Source organism: Clinocottus analis, unplaced genomic scaffold (genome assembly GCF_023055335.1).
Source record: "Clinocottus analis isolate CAN_PGR_092001 unplaced genomic scaffold, fCliAna1.0.p SCAF_9, whole genome shotgun sequence".
Taxonomy (NCBI): Eukaryota; Metazoa; Chordata; class Actinopteri; order Perciformes; family Cottidae; genus Clinocottus; species Clinocottus analis.
In genome coordinates, this window is record NW_027176251.1 from 10018137 (window position 1) to 10040057 (window position 21921).

At 40.7% G+C, this 21921-nt stretch overlaps 4 protein-coding genes across 8 annotated transcripts in view; 1 reads left to right on the forward strand and 3 right to left on the reverse strand.

The window, feature by feature from the left end:
* The first annotated feature begins 1267 nt into the window (after positions 1-1267).
* pnrc2 (proline-rich nuclear receptor coactivator 2) lies at positions 1268-5456 on the forward strand. 2 transcript variants are annotated; one of them, XM_068569230.1, is made up of 3 exons: positions 1268-1461; positions 1942-2154; positions 2595-5456. In XM_068569230.1, the coding sequence occupies exon 3, from the start codon at positions 2618-2620 to the stop codon at positions 3086-3088; it is 471 nt and encodes a 156-aa protein (XP_068425331.1). In that variant the 5' UTR covers positions 1268-1461; positions 1942-2154; positions 2595-2617; the 3' UTR covers positions 3089-5456. The 2 variants fall into 2 exon arrangements, with proteins under 2 accessions (XP_068425331.1, XP_068425332.1); XM_068569231.1 differs by having other exon boundaries at positions 1268-1457.
* Positions 5457-5805: 349 nt separating this feature from the next.
* On the reverse strand, positions 5806-9738 carry srsf10a (serine and arginine rich splicing factor 10a). 4 transcript variants are annotated; one of them, XM_068569226.1, is made up of 7 exons: positions 9561-9738; positions 8287-8303; positions 7675-7969; positions 7346-7452; positions 7057-7225; positions 6560-6610; positions 5806-6454 (listed from the first exon to the last, which is right to left on the reverse strand). In XM_068569226.1, exons 3-7 carry the CDS (start codon positions 7836-7838, stop codon positions 6181-6183), a joined length of 765 nt encoding a protein of 254 aa, XP_068425327.1. In that variant the 5' UTR covers positions 7839-7969; positions 8287-8303; positions 9561-9738; the 3' UTR covers positions 5806-6180. The 4 variants fall into 4 exon arrangements, with proteins under 4 accessions (XP_068425327.1, XP_068425328.1, XP_068425326.1 ...); XM_068569227.1 differs by lacking the exon at positions 8287-8303 and having other exon boundaries at positions 7346-7441; positions 7694-7969; XM_068569225.1 differs by lacking the exon at positions 8287-8303.
* A 220-nt stretch (positions 9739-9958) lies between these two features.
* Positions 9959-10791, reverse strand: fabp10a (fatty acid binding protein 10a, liver basic). Its single transcript, XM_068570295.1, has 4 exons — positions 10655-10791; positions 10339-10511; positions 10174-10263; positions 9959-10061 (listed from the first exon to the last, which is right to left on the reverse strand). The coding sequence occupies exons 1-4, from the start codon at positions 10719-10721 to the stop codon at positions 10011-10013; spliced, it is 381 nt and encodes a 126-aa protein (XP_068426396.1). The 5' UTR covers positions 10722-10791; the 3' UTR covers positions 9959-10010.
* A 652-nt stretch (positions 10792-11443) lies between these two features.
* myom3 (myomesin 3) overlaps positions 11444-21921 on the reverse strand; it is a 47271-nt gene continuing 36793 nt past the window's right edge. Inside the window, exons 21-38 of the mRNA XM_068570142.1 lie at positions 21600-21781; positions 21224-21338; positions 20425-20581; positions 19833-19939; positions 19423-19467; positions 19047-19183; positions 16902-17046; positions 16339-16398; positions 15699-15766; positions 15285-15395; positions 14957-15044; positions 14676-14714; positions 14386-14491; positions 12920-13083; positions 12761-12797; positions 12595-12617; positions 12430-12485; positions 11444-12269 (exon numbers count right to left, since the gene is read on the reverse strand). Of these exons, the coding sequence (XP_068426243.1) occupies positions 11991-12269; positions 12430-12485; positions 12595-12617; positions 12761-12797; positions 12920-13083; positions 14386-14491; positions 14676-14714; positions 14957-15044; positions 15285-15395; positions 15699-15766; positions 16339-16398; positions 16902-17046; positions 19047-19183; positions 19423-19467; positions 19833-19939; positions 20425-20581; positions 21224-21338; positions 21600-21781 (1919 nt within the window). The 3' untranslated portion in view covers positions 11444-11990. The remainder of the gene's footprint in view (positions 12270-12429; positions 12486-12594; positions 12618-12760; positions 12798-12919; positions 13084-14385; positions 14492-14675; positions 14715-14956; positions 15045-15284; positions 15396-15698; positions 15767-16338; positions 16399-16901; positions 17047-19046; positions 19184-19422; positions 19468-19832; positions 19940-20424; positions 20582-21223; positions 21339-21599; positions 21782-21921) is intronic.

A 21921-nucleotide genomic window follows, 5' to 3' on the forward strand; every position in this document is an offset into this window, starting at 1 on the left:
TTGTCCTTGTGAAGACTAAGAGAAGTGTAATGACGGCATTTTAAGTTAGTATTATGTGTATATAAAAATAAATAGATGAAGGATTAAAACTGAATGACAATACAATGAGTATACTAACAGGGAACTCCCGGCCAAGTTATAAGCTTTATTACAATACCAATAACTGATTCAGGGGGTAAACGGATGTAGCCTTGTATGCTCTGAAATGTTCTCACTTGCTACACTAATCTTTTTTAGCAACCCCCACACACATCTGCAGGATACTGGAGTCTATTTTTTGTTACCATTTGAGGGGTCTTGGCTCACATGTTGCTCAATTTATGATATGACAAGTGTAGTATTTATCTGTTACACATTTAATGGGTAGTAGTAGTAGTAGTAGTAGTAGTAGTAGAAGAAGAAGTAGTAGTAGTAGTAGTAGTAGTAGTAGTAGTAGTAGTAGTAGTAGTAGTAGTAGTAGTTTAAGTGGACCTTTGTGAAGCTCACTGGATTATGCCACAAAAATTGGACACAACAACATGAAGTCTATTCAAAAGTCTTGTACATTCAACTAACATGGATAGGGATTAAAACAGGAAAATCTCACATGTCCCTTTCCCCTTGTCATATATTCTCGCAGTAGTTGGACATTGGTAAGAGGGCTAATTGATCTGTTTTAATGAAATGATCAATGTTTTGTTTCAACCAGAAGACTGAGACGTGGGGGATGGGCAGCTCATAGACAAGATCTGTTGTGTAGGCTATCATTACAGCCTGTTGCAGCTGTTTCGCAGCACAGCAGTTAACCCAAGCAAACAGGAACTGTGGAACAACAAGTCCGTTTTCACAAAGCAGAACATAGTATGAATTAGGCTACGTCAATGAATCCAAACTATGGCCGTGTTTGCCTTGTTATCTGAAGGAAGGATTGACATTACAAAATAATAAAAAATAAATAATATGTAAAATGCTATCCCAAACCCTTATTATTACGTTGTATGTAACCGTTTTTTACGTAACAGTGTGAAGGCTAAACAGTCACGGGGCTTTAAAAGCGTTTGTTTTCGTGGTTATTTTCCTCACTTGTTTAAGGAAATACCCGAAGTCCAACAAAGGAAGCGAGAGGAGTGTCAGCAATTGACGTCACCGGTCTGGCAACAGGCGTGAATGCGTCTGGCCGCCTCTTCTCTGATTGGCCATGCGGTTCCAACTCGGTACCTGATTGGTCAGATCCGGGTGCGCACGAGCTACATATCTCTACTGTGGATTCCATTTTGTTGCAATTCAGACGGAGTCGGGAGGGAGTGAAACGGAGTCGTACGGTCACTGTTAAACACCACATAAGCTTCGAAGGCGACGGGGATTTTGTAGGAGCTATAGCTCGCTGTGCTTCCTCACATAGTCCGCCGAGGGACCGATAAAAGGCTTATCACATATTTTCTTGGACGAAAGGCTCTTCAACAACCAAGCCTGAGGAAGTAGGTAAGAGAAGCAGCTTCGTCGCCATATTGAGCTTTACTGTTCCTTTGTTTTGGTCCGCGTCTAAAACTGTGTGTTAGAGACTGTAAACATTGTCATTTAACCAATCTGCCGTCGGGGTTATTCATACAAATTCACGCCCCATCGAGATAATCGTAAATATTTTGTATTTGTATTTATTTTTTGTAACTCAGAAATATCCCACACAAAGCTACATGAACAAAGCGCACAAACAAGTGTCGCAACACTGTCGCAGTTTGCTTATGTAAACCCGCTCTCATATTTACAGTTGTGTACACCTGTCACTTTCTCACGAAAGGTACGGTCGCTGTCGTTAAGCTATTTATTTTTTGGGCTGCGATGACGCACTTATACGTCCACTTGGTAGATAACACGAACTAACGACTGAAGAGCGACCGTTAAAGTCAATTAAATGCATTTTAACTGACTTTTCTTTCTCCCCCCTCCCACAACAAAAAAAAGGTCTTCTTGAAGTATCGTGTGCCGAGGTGAATTGATGTTCAGCTCGGCTCTACGGGAAAACAACGCTCATTGGCACATGAAAACTTCAGATCTTGCTGGACACAGAAGTATAGCGAGGAGTAGACAGAGAACTACCTCGAGGACCTGGGGCCCGATTGGAGGTGAACGATTGAAGACAGATCTCTGGTGCACCAACTTTCTGACAACAAAGAGGTGAGCTGGGGCTGTTTTTTTGCTCTCGGCTGTGTGTGTGGAGGAGGGGCGACGCTGGCCGTCTGGCGTCTCTGCACGTAGCCCTCTGTGCTTGTTTTCTTTGAGACTTGCCGCAAGTGTGTGCGTGCTGTGTGGATGGATTAGGCATTACCCTGCTCAATAAGAAAGAGCGGATCATGATTAAGGGTATGTATGTATGTAATAATATATATTAATAAAAACATACACTACCGTCACCCAGACAAAATTTCAGTTTCTTTGCAAGTTTTTACATGGAATAGCTAAAAACACAAATAGTCTGGCGAGTTTCACATGAAGTGTTCTCTTTTTCTGGCCATTTCGAGAGTATAATCAAACCCACAAATGTGATGCTCCAGATACCAGCTCAAAGGAAGAACAGTTTTATAGCTTATCTCTTTTCTTTCTTTTTAATCACACAGGTGACACTTAGTGCAGAAGCAGTATGGGAGGTGGAGAGAGATACAACATTCCAGTTTCCCACCCCGAGCGCCCTTTGCCCAAAAAGAACCACCAGCTGGGCCGGGCCAAGCAGAGGAGCCGTGACCAGAACGGCGCAGCAGCATCTGCAGGAGGGGCGGGCAGCCTTCACCACCACAGCCACCGACGGAGTGACAAGGTCGCCGCCTACCACAGGTCTCCAGAGGCGCGGCAGGCCGCGTGTGCAGAGAAGAACGCTTCTGTCCGCTTTGCCACCAACTATGATCAGAACTGGGAGGGCGTGGTGTCTCACCTCAACACGCTCCTGGCCACACAGGGGAGTCCGAGCTACGCAGGGCCCAAGTTCAGCGAGCCACCCTTGCCCAGCGTGTTGCCTCAGCCCCCCAGCCACTGGGTGCCCTTCCATATGGGTTCCTGTGACAACCGAGAGATGATGGCCTTCCAGCTCAAGAGCCTCCTCAAGGTGCAGGCCTGAGAGGGGGTACCCACACTTGATCGAAAAGCCCCATGTATGAACTGGGACTCTCTTGAGGGCACCCACCCACCAGGAACACCTCAGTGCTGTAATACTTTCAGCTGTTTTGAAGATTGACCTCTGTGTTTGGAAACATTTATTTGCAGCAAATGTTTTGCTGCAAAATGTGAATTCAACACAAAAATTTTAAGCCTATGTTTCTTGATATTACAGCCTTGGAGCCTTGCTGGTCGGTAATGCCTTTTTGTAGAGTCAGTTTCTGTGACTAATGACAAACTGGATAGCCCTTCTACTTCTCTCTTTGTTTTGTTCTTTTTAATGTTGGCTATTAAAGCAGATTGAGTGTTCTGTTTCCCCCCCAAACAATGGTTATAGTATCGGTCAGGTAAATTCCCACCACTTTTACGGTCCATTTCTGTGGACAGACATGCTTTTTCATTTACAAAAGTTTCATGATGATTCTTTAGGGTCACTTCTAAAGCTTCAGGTGCTAAAGCAAACATACATTTGTAGCAATTATACATTTTTTTTTTTTTTTACTCGGGCCACCTTTTTTATTTGATGTATAACAATCCTTGTTTGTGATGGAAAGGACACTCAAACTGCAATTCTGCAGGGAAAAAAAGCTTTCTTACTGGAGGTAATGCGCTGTACAGTACAGTTCAAAAGTATAACCTCAAACTGAAGGGTAATAAGAGACCATGGCACACCGGCCTTGGACTGTTGACTCCTGTACCTTTTTTATTGCGCTGTGCGCACATGCACTATAGGAGTTCAGCTTGTCTGAGGCCATCACCCTCTATCATAGCATTATTTTTTACAAGTCCTTTTATTGTTGTGGTTGAAAGATATAAGAAGTGCTGTGTAACCAAAGCAATGTTTTCGCTGTATTTTTCTTTTCCTTTTTGGGACATCCTCTATGTGGTCGGTATTGTTGCCGTCGCCACTTAACCCATACCAGCCTGTGTGGTAAATGAGTGACAGTCCCCATGGTCACTTCTAACTGTTCATCCGTTTTAATTAGCACTGTTATTGCTCCTCGGGTCTCTGCCTTTTTCAGGACAGTGCTGCAGCTTAAACACGCGGAAGAGGGCCAAGCTTAGTGGTGAAGGCTGAAAATTTCACTTTCTAAGTGATGTGACATGGCCCTGTTGACTGCATGCATTTGTAAGCAAGGTAAAGCAGAGGAGGGTTCCTTAAGTAAAGTGGCCCCAAAGGACTCAACATGAGGCGAGAGGTTGGTGTTTATGTTTACAAAATAGGTTTCCGTAGTTGAACATCCCATGATCGACAGACACTTTCTGCCCTCTGTTTACCCTCTTGCACTGCAATCTGACTAGTTTTTTAATACGTTACAGGCCAGGATGCTATTGAAATGGAGGCGTAATTGACTATCCCCCGATGGATTCTCTATTTTTTTATATTTTAGTTTGACTCACTTCTCTATTGAGGCTCTTTTTTTGCTTTCCCCTTGCAGAATTGGAGCTGTTTATTGCCAGCCTAAAGATGACAAAACAAAGTATGAGAGCTTATTAATGTGTTAAAGAGCCATGTAAATAATGAAATGTATAAAGTACTTGTAGCATATGTACATTTGCAGGCCGAGTTTGAGGCCTGTCTGACAAAAGTATTTTTAGTAATAACACTGAATGTATAAGACATGCTAAGGACGTGTCTTGACTTCAATGTCTTGACTTCAATACTGAAGAATATTTTTGTTAAAAAAAGCTGCAAACAGCATTTCTCAGTACCCCTGCACTGTTATCTTTCCAGAGATCTTGCACATGTTTTTTTATTGTTTTGTATTATGCAGTGTAGGGTGAAAGATGCTTAGTGCGAATCAAGAAAAACTGCAAAACACCGATTGGATCCAAGAGGAGACTTGCCTATGTATTTATTCGAGTTCTGAATGTGCTTACATTATGTAAGTGTGATGTTTTTTAATCTCAAGTTGACCTGTTTGTGCCTAAGTTGAAATCCATGCTGAAACTGTCTTTTCATTTGGTGGCAAAGCCACTAGTTGACTGTTTTTCATCAGAACCATCGTCAATTGTCTGCTGTTCTTCCGCCAGCTGACAATTGAACTTGGCCTAATGCTGTTTTAAGTTCTATTTGTTGTTCATGTAAACATGTTCTTTCTTGCCCTTATTGAATTGTGCATGGCAGTCTCCTTACTCTAAATTTGAAATGTGTAACGAATTGGCCGTTAATTTGTCCCCCTGAAAAAGTCACTGACTGGAAAGAAAATGCCCCACTTACAATTTGTATCAATTGGTTAAAAAAAAAAAAAAAAAAAGAGCAAATGTTAACAAATGCACTTTGAAACAATTTTACCAAAAAAGAAATAAATCCCTTTCCCTCCCCCCTACTTTTCTGTCTGCTTGAGTATCTTCCAACACTTGTTTCATATAATTAGTCCACACCTTATGGTTTCATTCTATTACAGCTTACATTGCAATATAAAGCATATTTTAGTTTTTAAAATGTCTTTATTTTCAAAGCATACCAAGTCAAACTAGAACAGTAACTGTTTCACTCACTGAACAAAGTACATGAAAAATGATTGCAGTAAGTCTTCAACAGTCACATAGCATACCAGACAACATTAGGTAGCAACTAACTCCATTCAATACAGCCATTTGCAGTTTACAGTTTGCCTGCTGTATAAATAGCTTGGGCAGCGTAGTTGGTAAATACTGATGAGTCTGGGCCTAAAGTAAAATGCAATTTTTATTCATGTTTAGATCACACAAATAGACAAACACAGGCATTAACAAATGGGGAAATCAAAAGTACAAAAATATTATCGGCAACGCCAATCTAACATGTTTTCTCCCGCAGCAACAGACATTACAAGTCCAAAAAACCTGATCACACGTTAACTGTTTTGTTAATACAAATCACTTGGAACAAAACCCCCTTTTCACAAAGAAATATCACCTCTCTGCTGCTCTCGTCAACCACCGCCCCCCTTTGGCAACAGACTATTATGTGATGATAAACAAATGCTAACAGGGCTTAATACTCTAGTTATAACTGAACGCAGACATCCTCAAAGACAGATTGAACAGGGTGGGAGTGAGAGCAGACACTCAGTGGCCTCCAGACTTGCGTCCAGCCCAAGACCTGGAGCGAGAACGTGAGCGGGACATAGATCTAGAGTGGGAGCGGGATGGAGATCGCCCCACAGGCCTTTTCTGGGAACTGGCGGTTGGGTGGTAGTCTTCACCTGGGGTGTGGGACCTGGACTGGCTCTTTTTACCTTTGGGCATGGGTCTGGAGGGTGGAGGGGAGCGGGATGCAGAGTGGCTACGTGAGCCGGGTTCACGTTGTGTCCTGTGGTGCTCACGAGGAGGACCTCTGTACCTGGTGGGATGAACATCACTTATCAATGATAACTGTGGATTGTAAAAGGTGCAGTACAATGGCCCTTGCTTATTTTACAAACTACGAGATGAGAAATTTGACTACTTTTCATTTTCATGGCTTCTGCTCCGTCTGTGTCGACTGTAGGAACGAGATCTGGAGAGAGAACAAAACACAAACCGGATTTTCAGGGTGTAACTACTGTATAAAAGACTGGGTGCACACCCTTATTATCAGGACACGAAAACATTGAGTTATCGTAATTAGGCAGTCTGGCTTCCTGCTTTATTACTGACCCAACTTGTTTATACCAACGCTAGAGGCTAAACTAGTCAGGATGAATATGCAACCATTAAATATAGCATAAAGTTTCCGGATTTAGATCTTTACAGAATTTTGATGCCAAATATTTTGATACAGTAGGCAAAGTATTGAGATTTAATGGATTTTATGGCACAAGGCTGTCGCTCTGTAACTACTTTGTAGAGTGTTGATTCAGCTTTACAATGACAAAAATAGGTCATAAAATGAAAAACATTTGAACTATTGGAAGGAATTTAAGTTACTGCGAGTGTAATAAAGCAAAAGCTGCCATAACTCACCCTCTTGGGCTTTCGGACCTCCGTGGACGGCGCTCATGGGAAGGGCTACGTGACCTGCGGCGCTCATAGCTGCGGCTCCTGGACCGTCTTCGGCGGCTATCTCGATCATCATCATGGCGGGAGGAACTGCGAGGGGAATGGCGCTCCTTGGTCTGCATCTGATTCGGAGCTTGATAAATACACCAGAACATTAGTTGCTTATCAACTCAATAGTTCCCATACAATGCTTAATGAGGCGTTACATAAGTTAAATGTATGCTTCAGGGATAGGAATTAAAAGGTTTCATACTCTTTCTGTCGCCCTGGGCAAACTGGATCTCGATCTGACGTCCACAGACCCATTTATGGTCCAGGTTGTGGAGAGCATCCTCTGCATCCCGGACATCTTCAAACGTGCTGTATCGTTAAGGCCTTTTATTTTGAATATTTGGAAAGTTGGGACAGAGAAGGCTGCACATGCACAACAATAAAAAAATAATAAAAAAAGAGACTGCAACACAGGTTGACTGCTTGGACTTAGATCAACAAACAACAAACAACTAAATCATTGGCCCCATTTGTGATCTCAAATTGTGAAGACAAGACAAATATTGATGGTGATCAGATTCAGTAGGATACAAAACATTTGGCTTGTTACCTTTAACCTTCAGCTTGATCTTTATTGTCTTGGCAGAAGAACTTGAGGTTTCCTGCTTGTCTTTGCCCAATAAACACTTTGCTTTTCCTTCCTTTGGTAGACAAATGGAAGCCTGGGCGCTTTCTTTTCTCCTTTGTATCTTCATGCTTTTGCTCTCTTTATTTCCCCAATTCCACTATTGCTTGTTGCCTGGGTCTCTCTTGTGCTTGAATCTACTCTATAACCGCTTTTCAACTTTCTTTGGTGCGGGATCTCCAGAACTGTATCTTTACCATTCTAAGGCAACAACAGAAGAAATAATGGTTAGGAATAAGTTTAAATCTGAATACATGAATAATCAGAAACAAATAATTCTCAGAAAATAAAATTACATAAACATAAAAAATACATATTGTCATTGATATAATCAAGTGTCCCTGAATAAACAACAATCCAAAAATCTGATGTAATGCTTTACAATCCCTCTGTTAAAACATGATTTCCAAAATAAAAGAATAAAGGATATTGAATGTAAGCAAATCCTCTTGCCCGCCGTGTATAGAAGTCAAGTGGAATGTAGACGTCTACTATAGGCCCATAACGACCAAACTCACGTCGTATATCCTCTGGCCTAAAGTGTCATGAAATAAGCACATTTATTCCGATGGCTGTCATATGAATTTAGCTGGAGCTCAGTGTGCAAGATATACACAGCAGCTAGTGCCAGCACAGCATATGACAAAAGTTATTTGCAGACACATCAAATGACTCTCCTACTTCAAAAAGGAAGTTATCATTTAAAATGTTTAATTGTATAAAATACATAATAATAATAATAATAATAATAATAATAATAATAATAATAATGCTCACACATCCCCCATAGAAGCTAAAAAATTGCGTGAATTATTAATAAACAGAGGTGGCAAAGTCACAGGGGTTAGAAAATGACTACAACATGTCAGAATTTATTACAGTAACATTGACATCTGTGATAAATCAACAGAAATGCATATGAAAGTGGACCAGTGTTTTCTGTGTCCTGCCTACTACATCTGAGCATTAGAAATTAAAGAATTTTGTGTAAGGAGTTTTGGGACGGAACCAAATAAAAGTAGCACATTTCTTAAACTTTCCAGTCCAAGGGAAATTATGTACAGGAATGGGAACAAAAAAACGTTTCAAAGCAAGGTCTGTGCAATCTTTGAGTATTTCCCCCGTATGCATATACAACATTCATATTGTATTGGCTTATTTATATGATTCTCAGGGACGATCTCTCAAAACTAAATGGAACCTACATGACCAAACCATTTGCATTGCTAGATAACCTTTGTAATTCTATGCATGTATTCATTATTTGAATGATAACAAACAGAAAAAAAACAAAAAAAATGTCGTTCCTTAGATTTAAACTGGACTGTAACAGGAGCTCGACATGTCTGCAGGTCTATTATCTGCTAAATGTAACGTCACCTAGTCTCGCTGCTGGCTTCACTGCGGCCGTAATAAAAAATAAGACGAAAATAGTGAAAAACGTGCTCTTTAACGCACACGTAACGTATTCCACAGGAAACACCACCGACTGAAATCGCGCAAGATTACTAATTAATGTCCATAAAATAAAAAGCGACTCGCTTGTTCGGGCCAGTGAACGACGTTAGCTTCAACTACACACTTTTATCTTCGTGTGAGCGAACCGCATTACATTGTGTGATTTATCTAACGTAAGCACTCATGTGGAACAATACTCAGTTAAAACAGGACCACCACACCTTTTTTTGTGTGCATTCCTAATTTGGGCTCACTCGTTCCGTTGGCCATTTTGGTGATGTTTGCTACCCAACTAGCATTACGTTAGCTTGAAGGGGTTAAAACGAGAACGTACCTGGAATCGTCGGCGATGTTTCTCACGAAGAGAGACGTGTTGGGCGGCCTCAAGTACCTCGCCATTTTTTAATGGCCTGTTGCTATGATTATGTGGCCGGGAATTTGTTTACAACGGCAATTTCTTTTCCACAAGTCCTGGTGCTTTTAAAACGCGAAGGCGACTGCGTGGTCGAAGTGTTCCCTTCTAGTGCGCATGCGCACATAATGTACAGCCGCACAGTTACATGCGCGCATGCGCACACACACAATTAAACATAATTTATCCAATGTTTCTATTGTTTTGTTTTAGATCATTTATTCAGATCATGCTTTCTTAATAATATTAATTTTCTCAGAAAAGATGTTGGAAGTAGGCAGAACGAAAAAGATAGACAAAGCATATGCTGTAACCACACGTATCAAGCATTTTTTTTTATTAAAATAGAAATTGATTTCTTCACTGCCAATTTTACATCTTTTTGCTCCTCCTGATGAGAGTTGTTGAGCCCATCGTTAAGGTCTGAAAGGCACAAAGAAAAAGGAATTTGTGGCCAGGAGATACATTGCACTGCATGATAGTGTACGATACATCAAGGTGAAATATAATGAATGAGTTATTGTAAGGTATGCACCTCTATCATCTCTCCTCCCTTGAGCTCTTGGATGTGGCAGGACTTGCCGGTGTTGCAGACCAGTTTGCCACCCTCCAGATTGACAATGCACTGCAAGTCACAGGAGGACACAATTCAGATTGTGTACTGAAAAAACTGTGGTGTGACATCCAAATGAGTACAAACCTTGAGCTTTCTGCCGTCCATGGTGGTGATATCAGACTCCTTCCCGATGGTAAAGGTGTTGGTCACAGTCTTTCCAGGTGTCTTAGAGGTGACCACAAAGTCATTACCTTTCTGCTTGATCTCAGTAATGGGCTTGATGTCCTTGGCCATCTTGATAACCTCTTCTGAGAGATCTGGCAAGCAAAGTATGAGTGTTTTTGTTAATTCATGCACAGTGGTTATATTTAGCATTAGAAGGATGTCGCTGTATAGCCACTTTGTCTTTAGATTCCTAAGATAATATGTGTTTAGTTTCTGAAATTGTTTGTTTTCTCACCCATGGCCTTGAGGAACTCCTCGTAGTTCTCCTGGGAGTAGACCTGCCATGTTCCATTGAAGTCCATGTTCTTGAGAAGATCTGTGTTTTACAAGGCAGGCTGGAGGCTGTGACAGCTGTGTGAAGCTCAACACAATGTGGAGGAGGTGACTGTTGTGCTGCACCTTTTTATAGGAACGCAAGTATCTAATGAGTAACAAATCCCTCTGGAGTAATCACTGTTGTTTGAACAACCTGGAGTTCACTTACTCCTTTTGGGACAAACATTGGCGTGCACCAAGAGGAATTTAGATGGTCATTTTTGTCCTGTGTGATCAAAAGTCTCACTGATAAGAAATATGGATCTACTTTTCTTTTGTATTTTAGCATCCAAATGACAATTATTTACATGATCTTTATTTACTGTGTGTTTACAAAGTCCAGAAGTGGACCCACTGAATCAAAACGAGAAAATGATTCATTTAATACACTCTCGGACATATTTACATGTATTTTAATTCAGGACTCGTTCATTGGACATTAGATCCATCTGCAACCTTTCCTCATTGTGCCGTTTAACCTCCTGAGGACCAGCAGGTTAATGACACTACAGACTGTTTGCTTTGAACAAGACTTGATCTCTGCTTCCAAAATCATACAGAAAGAAATCTGCAGACCACATTTTCTTTGATACTTAATCAATAATTATGTAGTTTACTGATTAAGAATCTGAAGATGAAATGTAGTATCTGCGCATGCGCTTAAAAATAAATAAAATAAAAGATAATCGCTTGAAATTGCTTTATTCACAACACACACAAAAACAAACACCCAATTTACCAACCGCTCCACAGACCAGGAGCTCTTTTCATTATGACAGATTCTTAGTGAACCCTTCAAACAAGACACTTACATAATAACGGTTAAACAATAAACTGTAATGTGGCAGCAAGCTAATGTTAGCTCATTTAAGCTTATGTGAGCCGACATGGTTGCTTATAATATATAAGTTACCAGAACAAGTAAGTCTGTAGCAACAAATCATCTGAGTGCTTTTCTAATTGATTAAATATATTAATTACTGGTGCAATGTACTGCTAATGAATGTAATTGTGCATCTCCATCACAGGAGAAGCCTGACATCATATTTATGAATAGACTGTTTAGAGAATGTAAATGCTATGTCGACAGTTTGCAGATTACAGGTGATTACTAAATTGATTAATCTTTCAAATCCCATCAAGGTTTCCTCATGCTCAATAACATGTCCCAACACAAGAACAATCCAACATTATTCCATCTCTCAATCCATCCACCTTCAATTGCTTTTTTCTTTCAAATCAGAAACAACCCCACCTCAAACATAAAACCCCATCTCCACTGCGTGTGTCGGAGGCTTCTCCCCATGCTTGTAGACGCTCACAGTCACATTGACCGTTTCAGAACCATACTGGTTGTGCACAAAAATGCTGTATTTTCCGGAATCTGCCATGTTGACGTCATTGATGGTGATGGTGCTGCACTTAGGCTCCTTAGTGATGACAAATTGGTTCTGGTTAGCGATCTCCTTGTCGTTCCGCAGCCACATGATCTCTGGGGCTGGTTCGCCGTCGATGAAGCACGTCAGGCACAAAGACTGAAAAGAGGACGAGGAGCAGTCAAAGAATTATGACATGCAAAAAAATGACACTGTTAGGCCTCCAACAACACAAAATGTTGACGATAATACCACAACATAGTATTATTTTGCGTGACATAGTCTCTAACCAGTACTTCTTCCCTGACAAATGGCATACCTTGCCTTCCATGATGGCTACCACATCAGGAAGGCCCTTGGTCACTTTGGCCCGATCTGAAACAAAACAAGCGACATAAAGTCCCTGCTGACGTGCACTGTGGACTCTTTTAACCTTTGTTATGTGCAGACATTTCTCAGGATTCACACATAACCTGTGACTCACTTTTCTCAGAAATGGCTGCTTGCCTGAGGGACGAAACACAAAGATTCAATTCAAAATCACATTGCTCAGCGTCAGGCAATAATATTCTGTGCTGAGATGTTTTGCCACTGCATGCCATGCTAGACACATCATCTCATCCTGCAGCTTCATGTCGTGCAGCACTTACTTCAACCTCTGGTGCTCCATCAAGGCATCAGCAAACACTGCGGAAAATGTAGGCAATCAAGATCATTATGTATCCTATCTACTCTAAAAAAAAACAACCTATCTTGATCTGAAATAGTCTTTAAGATTCTTTCTGAGCAAACTTGATATTTCCACCCACTTTGTCCAGACAGGTCCAGATACCGCTTGTGTGTCTCTTTGCCGTCGAACATCTCCAAAGTGTATTTGCCTTTATCATTCTCTGTTGGGTTGCAGATTTCAATCCAGACTTTCTCCATATTGCTGCCAGGCTTTGTCCTGGCTTCCTGGCCAATCTTCTTCTCCCTGCACGGAAGGAATGAAATGCATTTCTTTGTACGTAAGCTTTACATCGCGACCTACAAAAAACAGATTCTTACCAAAATGTGTGTTATGAACTTTATCCTGCTTTCTTATCACATTTTATCACACGTCAGTGGAAAGAATTCAAGGATGAAAGTTTATAAACTCAGAAAGTGGAAACCCAAATTGAAAATATACTTGTAGTGACATGTTTCAATTCAGACTGGAGCCATAATTTGATTGAAGACTAAAATAACGTGTCAGTTTACATAACACTAGTTACATTTTCTTCAGCTCGTTGTTCTCTTTTGTAAGGGCTATCTCTAAAGCCCCCAGCAGGTGGTGCTCATATTCTACAGACACCAATTTCACCCTCAGCCATGTCATAATCATGTTTCAGTTTGCCCTTTAAATAATAAGAAATACATCAAATCTAATGTCACAGAATATTTCAATTAGATGAAATGCACATGCACGACAGAGCAGGAGAGAAACACAGTTTAACAGTCAGACCATGCAGTGGAACAGCTTTCTCTCTTTCTAAATGATTGTATGGATTGTTCATCATTTTATTAATCTATGCAAAACTCAAAACTGACATATTTGGCTTGTTTTAAAACGTTTCGCCTCATCTAAAAGTTCTGGGATTTTTAAGAACATTTGGCTCAACCGTTATTTGCCGTGATCGGTTATGATAAGATGGATGAACGTCCAGCGTCCAGATGTGCTTAAAACATCCACATGAGAACCTTTGCATGCAAGATCTGGCTCGACTTTCACATCTAAATCCTGAACTCTTTAAGCTGTCAGTAGTTGAACTTTGCTACGCATTTTAGAGGCTGAACTTTAGTAAATGAGCCCGAGACGTTGCCACTATCAAGAGAAATGTCACAGCACATTAATATACCTTTGAACGTTAATGGGTTTTGTGTGTGTGTGTGTGTGTGTGTGTGTGTGTGTGTTTGTGTGTGTGTGTGCATGTGCAGCAGTCAAGTCAGTATGTGTGTCTTCATTTAATGTTTTATGGTACCGTGGTTGTGATGATTACCTCCAGTAATAGTCCACTTCGGTGGCTTGCAGTAAACAATGTGTGACCACACTGCTAGATGGTTCTGAAGACAAAATAAACTTCAAGCTACTTTTCATTTGCTTTTCTGTGCAGATGTTTCTGTACACAGTGGTTTCCCACATTTTTATTCAGGTTTCTAAAAGAATTTGCATGTTTGGAATACTTTCTCATTGGCAGACTGGGAGGAGATGCACACAGGGTGTTCGGTCAGAGAGGAGCTCTGCGTGCGGACTCACCTGAAGAGCCAGCTGGTCTTCAGGTGGCTGATGTAGTATTTGAGTGAGCAGTAGAGCTGGAAACCCAAAGCAGTGCTCTGAATCTTCAGTGGGCTGGCAGACAACGCTGCAGAGACGACGGAGCTTCTGGTTATTTCGTGCCACAGTTTGCGTACATTTTCAGTTTCCTTGGCAATTCTTTTGATTTAAACGCATTAATTAACATGTTTTTCAGCTGTATCGTTCTCAGTAAATCTGCTGTACATTTTATTCGCACATGACACAAGAGTTTTCAACTATGAAGAACTCACCACACTGTTTACTCAGCTGCTGGAGAAGCTTGTCATACTCTGGAAATAAAAAGAACAACGCAGCTTTCAGATAGTCTTTTGTATCGCTTTTGGAACTCAATAAATACTAAATGCAACATTAGTGGTAGGTGAATACTGAGGATACTTAATGAGATATGGAGGGGGCAGGAGGGGAAAAAAAGATAGTAATCGCCTCACTTTCATTATGGATGTAAAATTGAAATGCACACAGGAACAAATGGGGACTGCTGTTTGTAGATACATGCATCACAGCCTCTTACCATCATCCAGCAACTCTAAAGTGCTGACGTCCTCTCCTCTCCCATCTGACACCACAGCTCTGAATGAACCCGCCTCTTTCTTGGTAACCTGAGGGGCAAAACACATCCACCGTATTAAACTTAAACATATTTATAGCTTCTCTGAAATATTGATTCTGGAGAACAACAAAACACTTCATTTAATCTTTTATTTAACCTTACACTCCAAGGTGAACCTAGGACTGCTTGTTTTGTCTCACTACATTTTTTACATCACGACCATTTCTAATAGCTCTTCACTCCCTTCCCCACCTCGAGTCTGATAATAGAGCAGAATCGTTTTGGATACCTGCGGGATGGTGAGTGTGCTGACCCCTGATGTCTGGTCGTACACAACTCGGGTCACTGCAGCACCTTCTTTAAACCACTTGAGTGATGTGTCCTTGTTGGTATTTGTCACCTATGTATTGAGAAATAAAAAAGGTTTTTTTTTACTAATGAAATAGTGAGATCTTTGTAAAAAAAAAGAAAAAGGAATCCCTATAAAACGTTGCCATTTTAGGGAATGTGTTTCTTTGCTTTCTTGCGAAAAAAGGGTCAAAATACTCTTTGGATGAGTAATAGTAAAATAGAACATTACCATTGCTCTGGGTGATGTGGGAACTTAACACCATACTATGCAAATTTAACTATATATATATATATATATTAATAATGAAAGCTTAAACGTTTCTGGGCTTTAATAATGTTTGGCTAAAAGTACCTTGCACTTTATAATCAGTTCACAATCCTCATTTACACTCCACGACAAATATTCCTGGAAGTACGGTCCTTGGGAACAGAAAGAACAAAACCCACGGTTACCCTACTAGAAACACCAAACAATTATTTATTCAGACCAACCACTGAAACACAAATGCATCATTATATGGCAAATTATGGCAATTACTGACAGTGACAACTGCCTAAAATCAGAGAGAGGCAATAATTCAAAACAGCATGCAGGTAATAAACCGCTTTAATATCTGTTTTGCATCGTGCTATTCTGCACGTAATAGACAAAATGTGCGACTTGGACTCTGAGTGTCACATGTACTTTGAACAGTAGACAATTTGGAAGGCAGTCTGTTTGCACAAGTGGACACTGGGGCATTGGCCTCGAGACACAAAAGAGTTGTATAGCTGCTCCTTATCACATCTGAGAGCTCAGGTGATAAAAACACTGAGTCCAGTAGCGCAGGAGGCTTCCTTTCTTTCTGTATGCAACTCTTTAATCTCACGAGGTTCCGGCAAAATGGAGCAGCTGTGTCACTCCACAGAAAGGTCCCCAAAAAGCTATTGCAGCTATTAGATGTAATGGTATTTACTGTAAAGTATGTTAGTGATGTTGAGAGACTTCTCACCAGATTTCCTCTTATGGTCACGCCGGTTTTTATCAGCCAGGGCCATCGTCTCATGAAACTCTGACCGAGACACAAACAATATCATGAGTACAAAACAGTGGAATCGTGGAGGTCATGTGGGGAGAGGTCATGACGATCTGCTGCTCCAAAAGGTTTTTTACTTCTGGAATTATTCCAACTGAATTTTGAACTGTTCGACCAATCGTTCGAGAGGTTTAAGTGCGGGTGAGGAAGAGGACTTTTGAGTAAAAGTTAACGAAAATGGGTAGAATAAAAAAAGACTCCTATGATTTGAGAACAGGTCGTTTGTTTATAACATGTATAAAGCAACGCAAGAGAAGATAAGTATATGATCATTTAATTATCTTTTCTTTCCTGAAGTCATTAGGCAACAAATCAGGTCCTCTAAGTGTTTTTTGGCCAGGCAGTGTATATCAGTTTCAGGAAGTTATGTCTGTTCTGTTCTAATGTCCCTCTTCATTTGTGTTCATCTTTCATCATTGTATGTAAAAAACAACAACAACCAATATGAAAGCTTTGTGACATCTGAGTAAAAGACTCACTCTGATCCACAAAGACCAAAGTGAATTGGTTCTTGGCGCGGCCGTCCTTCAGCTGGGCCGTGTACGAGCCCTCGTCCTCCGGAGAGAGCGGGTCAAACAGTATCTCCACCAGACCTTTGGCCTTGTCGAAGTTGATCTTACGGTGCTGCAGGAGAGCAAACACACATTGCCACACACACACACACACACACACACACACACAGTACACAACAGCACATGTGCAGACAGTTGATCCCAGATGACAGGTAGACACGTCACTTGCAATCCATTATACAGATGGTTAGTTATAGAGAGTTAGAGAGAATATATGTGAATCGGTGCAATGAAAAGGGACTGAAACGACAAAATGCTCAGCGTAGATGAAGTATTGTGTTTTGTTTTTTTTAGAAACACTCACACCCATACACACACACAAAGACAAACACAAACAAACAGCCTTGTTTACATGACTTTCATGTTCATCGAGATAATTGTCTGCCTTGCACGTTGATGGACCCACTGGTGGATGGGATGTGTGATGTATGGAAAGCCTGAGGGCTCTAATCAGCCAAATGACTTTTGAATTTGCAAACCTCAGCTGTGATCATTTAGAAATAACGTGTAATCAGTACCGTTCAGATGGAGCACTGATGTTGAGAAATAATGGAATAAATGAAAATGCAACAGAAGGGATGAACGCAAGCTGCTGAATACGAAGCAGTCGCCCGACTCGCACAAACACAGTCACACAAAATGTATCCGAGCGAGTTGTGAAAGCACAATAAATACTGAGCTGTAGTTGCTTTTCTCTCTGTGGACATGACAGTACAAGGTTCAATGACCTTGACGGCAGCGCTGATTATTTTTAACTCGGTGTCATGACACATGTAAGCGCTGAGGAGGTTTGTTCAATTTCAGTTATTTCGCCTTGATGATTATACTGTTTCATTTTAGGTCATATGATCTTATTCCAATTGAACTTTGAAGTGAAATCGCTCCGTTGGCGTTATTCCCATCTGACCTTGCTGTAGCATTACATTATCTTGTCAATAACAAGGTAAGAATATTTTTGTTGCAAATAGCAATGGCTTTCACTGAGTCGTATTATCAAAGTAAATTATTTTCTCGAGGATATTTTTGAGATATGTGAAACACATATTAAAGCTGGAGTTGGCAGTATTTCTTCGTGGCGTCATTGTGCAAAACAATGTGTAATAAACCTTCAGCATATTGTAAGTCAAGTACCCAGACAAAAAAAGGCCAACATTTATGAATTACAGCTCTCCTCTTGCAGCTACCTTCAGACTGAATTTTCTTTTCAGAAGAAGCACTTCAAGTAGCTTCTAACTAAAGTCACTGAATGAGATACTTCACAGACGATTATAGTTAAGTCCAGCAATGGTTCCCAACCTTCGGGTCACAACTTAAACCTGAAGGTTGTGAGATCATTAATAATGGACACATTATTGTGTACTTTGTGACACAAATCTGTTTTTTATTTATTTATTATTATTCTCCAGTCTATGTATAACTTTTTACATACGTTGGAGAATTTGACCTCTTCCGGCCTCAAAACATTATTTAAATAAAACCATCTGAAAAGTTTACAGGGAACATCTCTTTGGTGGAACTGCTGAAAACCAATTTGAGGACTGGGACGAGGCAAAGAAAGTTACAAATCACCTATTGAGCATATGATAGTCTCACCAAACTCACTTCCACCTCACTGAACCTAACACTAAAAGCATTGACACACAGTGTGGTGAGTGATTGTTGAAAATGTAGTATGGATTATAGATTATCTTATTTGCTCACACTTCTCCCTCATGCACTGGAAAAATGATTTGCAGAAACTTTTGTTTGTTGAGTCCAGATGGGCTACACATATTTCTCACTGGACTATATTTGTTTTAATATCCATCAAATTTATATCATGAATTTGTCAACTTGACAAGCAGCAGGCCGACAAGTCTCTGCTATGTGCTCATAAAGTAGTGTAACAATTAGTATCCTTTCAGAATATAAAAGCCCAACACATGCCGGGTGAATGATTATCTCTGCGACCCTATAGAGGATAAGCGGTTAGATGTAATAGACGGATGGATATCAAACCTCCTTACCCTGACAGGGTTAGTGTCCGAGCTGCAGGATCACGGCGGTTCTTACCGGAGTGCTGGAGATTTCTCGGTCATTGAAGACGAGACGGAGCTCAGCGTCGTCACTCAGACTCTCAGTCTGAAGCCAAAGACGTACGTCACCTTGCTCAGAAACCTCCACCTGCCAGCCTGACTTCAGGGCTATCACTGCAAAACAAACAAACAAGAGTATTCAGGACAAGCTGAAGCAGTTTAGATGATCATTTAATCAACGTCGAGAACGTAATGTGTGCGTCTTGCTTCAGTATTTCACCATGTGTTTGGAAGTACTGCATTTACAAGTTGAAATAACAGTGCACCAATACCCAAAAACCCTTTGAATCATCACATTTATTGATGAGAATAACTTTTTCCAAAGTATGATTTATATTGTCTTTTGTACATACGTGGATTTCTGACTTGCCAGCTGAGTTCTTTGAGTCGTTCAAGGTCTGCAAAGAAGTAAAACAGTTGCTGAAGGTTAATTCAACTTTGAAAAGGACTAACATGTCTTAGCCCTTAGCCATATTGGCAAAGAACAATGGGTCACATGGCTCTGTTTTCAAGCTGAAAGCTGATTGAGAACATAAGCTGAGTTGGACGGGTGACCTTGTGGAATAAGTTCGTGAGGAGCATAATTATTTGCTCGAGTGAAAAGCTTGATAACCCTTAAAATTAAAAGTCCTGCTATTCATGCCGCCGTCAGCTCAATAAACACAGGAGACGACCGATGTGGAATTAATCGTTCTTGTCATTGTGCCGGAGGCAAAGCTAAGACAAGACAAGTTTCTGAACCTTCTGCTCTCTCTCAGCTTACCTTCAGCAGTGAAGTCGTAGCTGGACGACTGGTTTGGGTCGTCGCTCATCTCAACTGTGTAGAGACCCAGATCCTCCTCAGAGGGGTCTGTGAAGGTGAGCACCGACCTGGAATGGAAAAAGCAGACAGACAGACCTTGTTTATCCGTCCACCTTGTGCTGATGGGACTGTCTGGCTCCGTCAGGTGTCAGACTTCACTGTGTGCTCTCTGTCCCAACAGTGTTTTTCCCGATGTTTTTCAGCTAGATATTGTTTTATATGATATCAATGAGTGGAACCGTGAGCAGACAGACTTCCCTTAAGCTAAGAGTAGAGATAATTAAAGGAGACTTGCCTTTAATGTGAATCCCAGTGAGAAAAGCTTTAAAACAATTTGCTTTACACAGCACACTGGACTATATTTGCTTACACAGCACATTTAATTCGCCTGGACCAAACCGAATGTTTCGTAATAGCTCTCTCTTTGTTTTTAAATCCTGTTATATTATTATATTAAGTCGCCGGGTAAACAGCATTTCTCACAACTTGAATAAGCCTGTGTAAATATCACCTCTTGTCCCAGCAGAGTGGATCCAAACAAGTGCAGACGTACCCGTCCTTCTTGGTGTCGGCTTGGGCCCTGCTGGCATCGATCGGCTCGGTGTAGTTCTTATTCCACAGACACTGGCTCTCCTCGTCCGTCTCATCCGCCTCGTAGCCCAGAAATATGAAGCCATCGTCGTCCACTCCGATCTCGATGTTTTTGGCATCTGAAGATGAACGAAGCGGTTAGTGTGGCTGCAGACACTTTCAGCAAATTCAGAGCATTAGAAAGGAGAACACAAAAATGATGAGAATTCATTTGATTTATCCTTGACATGTGCTGTGTATTTCATTGAGCTAATAAAAATGTGCTAATTTCTTTATTTCTAAAAGATTTTCTGCAAATGGTTGAAAGTCCCATAATAAATAGTATAGTGTGTTCCAATGAGTTACGTCATATAATGTATGACGTCAAAGTCTTTTTGTGATATCACCACCAGATTAAAGAGAACCAATGTCGTCAATGTCTGTTTAGGCATGAAAAGATGCATTTAAATGAATAATTCAAAACTTTGGGAGATCTGGGAGATTCATCATGTTTTATCCGTATAGGTCTCAGAAAGCTTGACTCAATAAATAATTCTTATACAGACTGGACTGTGTGGAGGATTTCCCTATTATCATATCTCTGCTCCAGAAACCTCCAACAAGTCTTGGAGGTGACTAAACGCGTATATATACATATATATATATATATATATATATATATATATATATATATACATATATATATATATATATATATATATATATATATATATATATATATATATATATATATATTCATTTCTGGAATGGTGCTGGCTGACCTGGTTGGGACTGGGCCTTGACTGGCTCAGAGGGCAGGGAGGCACAGCCCACTCCAGCCTCATTGACAGCCAACACACGGAGACGGTAAGTCTGACCCACCTCGAGACCAGACACCTGAATGTCATGAAAAAACACATGAAATATTAAACGCTCATTGTCATAATGTATCATGACTATTTCAACATTTGGACCCACAGAAACACAGGGAGAGTGAGTTTTTAGGGTATTAATAATTTAATGATTTACTTGCACTTACTAGTTATTACATACTCTCGTACTCTACACAACGTAGCAATCGATCATATTGGATCCTAAGTATACTTTTCTGTTTTCTTAAACTGTAGTTGGTGAAAAAAAAATGACAGCTTCACTTACCTTGTAATGTGTGTCACAGATCGGTGTTTCATTCAAAGCAGTCCAGGTGTCTGATTGGTCACCCTGGCTGATTTCCAGGAAATAGCCAGTGACAGGGCTCTGTCCCTCGTACAACGGAGCCGCCCACAGCAGCACCAGGGAGCCGTCCCTCACCTCCCTGAACTCCACATCATAGGGACAACCTGAGGGGGAGGAGACATGCTCTATATCAGCGGCCATGCTTCGGTGCAGGAGAGCTCCAAGTACAACAAAAGGAAAACAGAGGTTGTTGGCCAAAAAACTGGAATACATTTTCCCCACTGAAATAAAAAACAAGGACATA

What these genes read in the sequence shown, in the direction of transcription:
- pnrc2 (XM_068569230.1), top strand. Translation starts at nt 2,618, where the DNA reads ATGGGAGGTGGAGAGAGATACAACATTCCAGTTTCCCACCCCGAGCGC.
- srsf10a (XM_068569229.1), bottom strand. Translation starts at nt 9,625, where the DNA reads ATGGCGAGGTACTTGAGGCCGCCCAACACGTCTCTCTTCGTGAGAAAC. An exon ending in AGAGGATTTGCTTACATTCA is followed by an intron (nt 7,450 to 8,198) that starts ATATCCTTTATT and finishes ACGATACAGCAC; the next exon opens with GTTTGAAGATGTCCGGGATG. An exon ending in AGGTCCGAAAGCCCAAGAGG is followed by an intron (nt 6,611 to 7,056) that starts GTGAGTTATGGC and finishes TTCTCTCTCCAG; the next exon opens with ATCTCGTTCCTACAGTCGAC.
- fabp10a (XM_068570295.1), bottom strand. Translation starts at nt 10,721, where the DNA reads ATGGACTTCAATGGAACATGGCAGGTCTACTCCCAGGAGAACTACGAG. An exon ending in GGAGTTCCTCAAGGCCATGG is followed by an intron (nt 10,512 to 10,654) that starts GTGAGAAAACAA and finishes TTTGCTTGCCAG; the next exon opens with ATCTCTCAGAAGAGGTTATC. An exon ending in TGGACGGCAGAAAGCTCAAG is followed by an intron (nt 10,264 to 10,338) that starts GTTTGTACTCAT and finishes TGTGACTTGCAG; the next exon opens with TGCATTGTCAATCTGGAGGG.